At 47.9% G+C, this 7,869-nt stretch overlaps 1 protein-coding gene across 3 annotated transcripts in view; it reads left to right on the plus strand.

Moving 5' to 3' along the window:
• The window catches only part of PTCH1 (patched 1), a 70,577-nt gene extending 66,265 nt beyond the window's left edge, over nucleotides 1–4,312 (plus strand). For all 3 annotated transcript variants that reach the window (XM_044265747.1, XM_044265746.1, XM_044265749.1), the window contains exons 23-24: nucleotides 298–853; nucleotides 1,393–4,312. In XM_044265747.1, coding sequence (XP_044121682.1) covers nucleotides 298–852 — 555 coding nt within the window. In that variant the 3' untranslated portion in view covers nucleotide 853; nucleotides 1,393–4,312. The remainder of the gene's footprint in view (nucleotides 1–297; nucleotides 854–1,392) is intronic.
• The last annotated feature ends 3,557 nt before the right edge of the window (nucleotides 4,313–7,869 follow it).

A 7,869-nucleotide genomic window follows, 5' to 3' on the forward strand; every position in this document is an offset into this window, starting at 1 on the left:
TGTGCCCAGTCAGCTGCGCTAGAGAAAGCCTAGACCCAGGCTCCAAATAAGGCCCTCCTCTGCCACGTTGGGGAGGTTCTAAAAGAACAAGTTTTTCTTTTGTGGGTGGAAGGCCCCGCTGGCTCCCCGGGGGCCTCTCCCAGCCATTTGTGGGGTTGACTGAGCACTTGGTGAAGAGCTGTGTGTGGGTGGCCGGCAGGAGCCTGAGCCAAGGAGGGAAGGCGGGGCGCAGTGAGGGGCGACGCCCCGCCCGGGGCTGGCGTCCCTCCTGTTTTAACCTGCCCTCACTCTCTGCAGGTGGTCCATCCTGAAACGAGACATCACCCACCCTCAAACCCTCGCCAGCAGCACCCCCTGGACACAGAGCCTTTGCCTCCTGGACGACCAGGCCAGCAGCCCCGGAGGGAACCCCCCAGAGAAGGCCTGCGGCCACCCCCCTACAGACCGCGCAGAGACGCTTTCGAAATTTCTACTGACGGGCATTCTGGCCCTAGCAATAGGGACCGTGCGGGCCCCCGGGGAGCCCGTTCGAACAACCCTCGGCACCCAGCGTTCACTGCCATGGGCAGCTCGGCGCCCAGCTACTGCCAGCCCATCACCACTGTGACGGCCTCGGCATCCGTGACTGTGGCCGTGCACCCCCCGCCTGCCCCCGGGCCCGGCTCCACGTGGAACCCCCGAGGGGGACAGTGCCCGGGCTACGGGGACTACCCCGAGACTGAGTACGGGCTATTTGAGGACCCCCACGTGCCTTTTAACGTCCGGTGCGAGAGGAGGGATTCCAAGGTGGAAGTCATAGAGCTGCAGGACGTGGAATGTGAGGAGAGGCCCCGGGGCAGCAGCTCCAACTGAGGTACGTGCGGGGTGGGAGGGTGTTGGCCCTCGAGTCACTGCCCCTCGGCAGCAGTGGAGGGATGTGTGGGGGTGGGGACCGAGAGCAGAGCTCCTTGGGGCTTCTCAGGCCACCCCCTCCGGGAGCCCCTGGGCATTGGTGTGGCCCAAACCAAACACCGGTGACCCCTGGTCTCCACCACATCCAAGCTCTGTCATCCTTGGGGAACCGGTCCAGTCCCAAACTGGGTCCCTCCCTTGCTGTAGACCTGTTGAGAATTAGTGCAAGTTCATGGGGATGCTAACTGGCTTCCACCTGTCTTTCTATCTCTCTAAAGCCCCGTGACAGCTGTGATTGATACACTGCTCGGTGAACCCTAACCCTAACCTTAACCCTCACATTGGGGAAGGGCTCATGACCCACCCTAAGGAACCCCTCCTGCGCTCACCCAGCACCCTATGCTGATTTCTAGAACCATTGACCAGTTTCCTTGATTTGGTGCTAAGTACAAACTCATACACCTGTGGCTTTGTTTGACTTTTTTTTTTTTTCTTTTAAAGGGTGAGTAAAATCTGAAGCAGAGGCCAAAGATTGGAAGCCCCCCACCCCCCCAACCCCCTCTACCCCCGAACTGCTTGAAGAGAACCGCTTAGAGTCCCACAGGCGTGCGCTCCGGGAGAGCAGTTCCGCGTTACTGTAACCAATTGTATTATTTTGTGAAATAGTTCTATAAATATTTAAGAGGTGTACACATATGTAATATACGAAGGAACGGATGTACAGTAGTGCGATCTGGGCTCTCTCCACCCCCGCCCCCAGAGTGGGCGGTGGGGAGGCCGCCGCGGGGCCCCTCCCGATTTGTGCATGGGTCTCTGTGCCACAAACAAGCCTAACTTAGTCTTAAATTTCAGCATATGTTGCTGCTGCTTAAATATTGTATAATTTACCTGTATAATTCTATGCAAATATTGCTTATGTAATAGGATTATTTTGTAAAGGTTTCTGTTTAAAATATTTTAAATTTGCATATCACAACCCTGTGGTAGTATGAAATGTTACTGTTAACTTTCAAACACGCTATGCGTGATAATTTTGTTGTTTAATGAGCAGATATGAAGAAGGTACGCTGACCCCGGTGGCTTCTCCAGGTGTAGTGGGATGTGGTTCCGTTTGGCTGTGTGTGTGTGTGTGTGTGTGTGTGTGAACATGTGTGTGGTTTCCCAATGTACTGTACTGTGATTTTATTTTTTTTTTTTTTCTCTTTTTGTTTCTTTTCACTGTCTTGTAACCCTCAGTGGGCTCTGCCCTAGTTGAGCTGGAAGAGTCAGGATGTCTTTATTGCTTGGTGCTGGTGGAAAGCTAGCCCTGAATGTCGCCTTACCCTTTCGCCGGACTCCCTTCAGGCCCAGGGCTCTCTTGCGATCATTGGCTGCTATCCAGACTCTCCCAATTCATGCCTCAGAGGAGACGGGCTCCGTTGCGTGGATCGTTGTGGTGGACGGTGGAACCTCAGGGTTTAGAGCTAACATCCGCTCATCTTCATTGGTATTAAAGCGTTATTATAGAACATGCTCAGTGGTGCGCCTCAGCTGGGCCATGAACATATACTCTAGACTATGCAGCCTTCGTTGTACCTCTCGTGACACACACACGTGCACACGCACATACATATACATGCACCCTCAAAAACGTAAGGGCGGATTGGAAATCTTTCAGAGACCATGACCCTGCTATGAGTAGAAAAACCTGTTGATTCTGGTTTTTCACCACAGTCAACCCAGAGGTGATGTTTTGAGTCCCTACAATTTAAACTCCCCCTTCTTCCTAAATTGCACAGTTGGCTGGGACTTTCTGGGTCTGTTTGTATCTTCTTGAAAAATAAATAGTGAGCCTCCAGTGTGGTGATGTGGTCAGAAGTTCTGCAGGTTAGGAGCTTCCGAAGGATCCTTCTCGGTGTGTGAATATTCCCATTATGGGCCCACGCGCCCTCAACAGACTGTGTCCCTCCTCTCAGCCTCATTAGTGTTCCCTCAACGGGATGTTGACCCAAGAACAGGGAGATGTTCATTCCATACACCCCACTGAAGAACGTGTCCGGAGGCAGGTCTCTCAACCAGGTGTGGTTTTTAAAGATTTGCTTCTGTCTTGCTTCTGTTGTCTTGTTCTGAGGTGTGTGTCAGGGAGGTGGTCAGTACCCAGACTCGGCTCTGTGGGAGCACGCCAGTGGCAGCTCCCACAGTGCCCTCCTGTTCACCACAGAAAAACTCGGTCAGAAGGCAGTGGGCTCCCGGTAGTAACCAGCAGCATAGTGACCTCAGACCCAAAACCTTGCCACAAAACTGTAAGATACTCATTGGAAGCCCCCTGTGGCCACCAGGTGTGTGTGTTCACGTGCCAGGGGCCCCGGGGGGCCCACGTCTACTGTCCAGTGACTCCGTCGGCCACACTGTCTGTCCACCTAATACCCAGCTCTGCTCAGAAAACTTATGTCCTGCGTTCAAGAGAGAGATGGTGCAGAATTCTGAGGTCTGCTTCTCTCTGGTTCATGGCACGCCCTCCTTGCTCCTTTCCTGAGCCCAGCTTGTGTGGTGCATGAGAGCTCACACAGCCCCGCTTTCTGCACGGTGTAGAACTTTCTCCCACAGTCACTTTGGCAAAGGGAGAACCCGGGGGCGGGCAGGCAGCCAGAATTTCTCTCTCTCTCTCTCTCTCTCTCTTTTTAAAAATAGTTTTATTTTGTCTGTCTTGTTTGTTCATTTGGATGTTTTAATTTTTTTTAAATCTTTGCTGATATTTATAATTTTGTATCATAAGAATGTTTTCCTACAGTATTTGTCATGCCAGTTTATAACAAAAAAATGCAGGGATTTTATTTCTATTGGAAACACTATTACAGCTATGTTTTACTTTTGAACAGAATTTTTATTTGTATAGAGTGCTTACTAATGTTAAATAGTTCAGAGTATATAACATTTTCATTAAAGACTCATGGTAGGTGTTAGTGTAAGGAGTTTAAAGGAAATAAATATTCAAACTGGGTCTCATTGTCTGCCAGTTTTGGCAGAAATGGGTTTGTGTCATTTCAATTACAAAGATAAAAGTATGCCATATAATTTATTTATATGAAAATTTATTTTTGTAGTGTACATAGTAGTCATCAAGTCTTTTGACAGAAGTATATTTTTAAAGAATTTATATGTGATGAATCCATAATGTCTGGAACTTTGCTGAGACATGAGTGGGGCACACTTTTCATTGTAAGTACAGCAAGGAAAAGAAAATGTTTAACAGTGTTAAGAGAGTGAGAGATCGAGTAAATATTCATGCAATTGTGAAATGTGTATTAGTTACCATTTGTGACCTAGTGTGGTTCTCGTTTTAAACCTTGGACGGCAAAAATGTACAAACTCTCTAAATATTAATGTTCAAACACTGATAGAAATTCTAACATGAATAAAAAATAATATAACTTGTTGGTTATGTCTTCGTTCATGGAATTTTTTTTTTGAAGATTTTATTTATTTGTTATTTGAAAGTGTGAGAGAGAGTGAGTGTGTGTGTGTGTGTGTGTGTACACATGGGCAAGCAGGGGGAGGAGCAGAGGGAGAGGGAAAAGCAGACTCCACACTGAGTGTGGAGCCCAATGTGGTGCTCAACCCCAGGACCCTGAGGTTATGACTTGAGCGGAAAGCAAGAGTTGGACCCTTCACTGAGCCACCCAGGCACCCCTAGTCATAGAATGTTTTTTTAATTCTATTAACAGAATGTTTTACAAAGGCGGTTAGCATGTCAGTCCACCAAAAACTTCATTGTTTTGTCTTGGGAACCTTGCTAAAGAATGCTTTCTTGTTCTCCCTCACAGAAGCATTCTTAATCTAAGAAGAACTCTAGGTTTTTCTTTTCCTTTTTTTTTTTTTTAAGATTTTATTTAATTTATTTGACAGAGATCACAAGTAGGCAGAGAGACAGGCAGAGAGAGAGAGGGAAGCAGGCTCCCTGCTAAGCAGAGATCCCGATGTGGGGCTCGATCCCAGGACCCTGGGATCATGACCCAAGCCGAAGGCAGAGGCTTTAACCCACTGAGCCACCCAGGCACCCCATAGGTTTTTATTTTCTGACACCAGGAAGTTCCTAAATACCATTCAAAATGATCCCCTTGTCCTCTCTTAACATTCTTAATTTTTTTTTATGTGATGCCTAATAATTAGAGGAAACACTGATCAAGACTAATGTGATGATTATTCAAATAAAGGAAGGTACCATACTTAACTCAGGGTAACCGACAACATGGGACCGGTTGAACCTGATACAGAATGGCTTTTCCTGGGTGTTTATGATTCGGTTATATCTCCTTTTCATCGTAGCTGTGGAGAAAAAATAAGACCAGGAGTATCATACCCACCGGAAAGCAAGGAGTGGTGGGGAGGAACTCAAAACCCAAATTATTCCAAACACCCGGTGAGGGGTCAGCAAACTGCACTGCACAGGCCTCCCGTTCTTGTCAAGTTTTCTCACAAGATGGACATGAACAGCAACATACAGATGGTGGCCGCTTTCCAGCTAGTGGCAGAATTGAATAGTTGTGACCTGCTCTACAGCCCATGGAGCCTAAGATGATTTACTAACTGGCCCTTGAGATAGAGTTCGCTGACCCATTTAAAATAGGGTTATCGTAGGCCAGTGATTCTCAGGTGTGGTTCATGGATTGGCAGCATTGGTGTGCCTCAGCAGCTTTCTAGAACAGCAGAATCTTCAGGGCCACCCCAGACCTACTGAGTCAGACTCCTGGGAGTGAGACCCAGGAATCCGTGCGTTTAACCAGCTGTCCTGGTAGTTCTGATGCACCAGCAGCGACGATCCCTAAACCCCTTCCTGCTGCATGTGACCGCAGCTCTATAATTTTAACCAGTGCAGGCCAGATCTGGAAACAACGTAGATATGCCAACCCCTCTGTTCGGCCTTTCCACAAAAAACACAGGTTCCTCCAGGGGAAAGAGTGGAGACCTGTCAACAGCATTTGTGTCTGGGAGCCCAGAGAAGGGAATTCCTTTTCAGTGCTCTGCCACTGCTGTGGGGCAGGATCCCAGTGGAGGGTGTGAGCTTCTGACCTCAGAAGCAGGGGAGGATGGTCACTCCGGGCCAGACCCCTGTCCACCCTTCCCGCTGAGAGGGCTGCAGGGGACTTACTCTGACTTGGACCTGTTCCTTGAAACCTTGGAGTTTCCATATCCTCATCTGTATATAAACCAAAGATAATATGTGTCCTTTGCATACTTCTGAAGGTCAAAAGCAGTGCTGGTTGTGATGAGGTTTGGCCCAGAGGGAACCTCTGTGGACCCCACACTGAATAAGATGCTCAGGTAATAAATGTCCTCCTTAATGGATGCTTCATCTGAACACAATAAGTGTTCATAAGTGTTAAGCGGGGTTTCCTGTCTTAAAACCTCATCCTCCTCTCTCCTGGTCTAATCTACAGTCTGTTCCTAAAACCCGTCGGTGGTGAACTTCACACATAACGCTCGCTTGGTCATGGGGAATAGGTGCCCCCTGAAACTGAGCATGGAAAATATTAATTGCATTAATTGGAATTCAGATTGAGAGGTGCTTTCTTTTAGAGGAGTTTTACACCACCAAAATGACCGTTCGTTGCCATCCAATTTTATATTCTTTATAAATTACATATACCTAACTGAGTAAGCTAATTTAGTTTTTCATGTTGGCCTGGGGAGAAGTTTTTAATCAGATTTGTGTCCCAAAATCCACCATATTTATTCAGGACTTAGGTAAACACAAGGCCCCATTATTTTTGGCACGATGGGCATATTTAACAGCTTTGGGAATGCTGCACGCTGCTAAATTTCGGGCAGCAGCCGCGTCGATGTGAAGGCAGGTGTTTCATTTTTGGTAACTGGCAACTGACCTCCCAAAAGGAGAAGTGGAGATGGCCTATTAATCATCCAGAAAGAACATCTGCCAAGTTTTAATCACTTTTAATGAAGGTTGTGCCTAATGAGAATACACCTCAAACACAAATCTGCTTCATGGTTCACATTGTCGAGATGGAGAGCGTGGTGGATGCCATTTTCTGCGAAGGCTCCCTTCCAGGAAATGACAACTGCCATCTTTGGGATCTTGAAGGAACATTCGGATCTCTTAGGACCTCGGTAGAACTCAGGAAAGCAGAGGGACCTGGGGCTCTCTGTTACATAAAGAAGGGAGCAGTAGAGATGATCCAAATCAAGCTTGGCCTGGCCAAAGCAGGTGTGATGTTCTACACGGCAGTGTGTTTTGGTGATCTTTGATTCCCGCCTACCCTTTAGGAATTCCCTTTCTTGGGGCCAAGAGAATGGGGCCTTTCGACTGAGAGGGAGACTTTGCGCTGACCATGAGACACGCCCCAGGGAGCAGTGTACCTCAAACAGGCAAACACAGCCTCATCTTCCTCAGAGTCAACTGAACCCCTCTGCATTTCTTTTACCTGGAGCAGGTTCTCTTCATTCATTGGTGTCCCATCCAGGACCTAAGACCGAGGGCACTGGAGTGTGATATTAGGTCTCACTGAGGCAAAAACTAAACCCAGAAAAGAGTTCACACAAAAGCAAACCCAGAGGGCGCCTGGGTGGCTCAGTGGGTTAAGCCGCTGCCTTCGGCTCAGGTCATGATCCCAGAGTCCTGGGATCGAGTCCCGCATCGGGCTCTCTGCTCAGCGGGGAGCCTGCTTCCTCCTCTCTCTCTGCCTGCCTCTCTGCCTGCTTGTGATTTCTCTCTCTGTCAAATAAATAAATAAAATCTTTAAAAAAAAAAAAAGCAAACCCAGAAAATACCTCTGTCAACAGCAGCATCTTCGTACACAATGGACAACAGCTTGTATTCTCGTGGAAAAGGGGGTGGTGGACAAGAACCGGTTTTATTTTTATAAAGAGAAAAATCACATAGATGGAGGAGACATTGACAAGCAAGTTCTGACTGGTGAGGATTGCAGCCTTAAGCCCACATGAAGATGCCAAAAGGATAATCTTTGTAATTACAAATTTCAA

The sequence above is a fragment of the Neovison vison genome, chromosome 9, assembly GCF_020171115.1.
Source record: "Neovison vison isolate M4711 chromosome 9, ASM_NN_V1, whole genome shotgun sequence".
NCBI classification, from domain to species: domain Eukaryota; kingdom Metazoa; phylum Chordata; class Mammalia; order Carnivora; family Mustelidae; genus Neogale; species Neogale vison.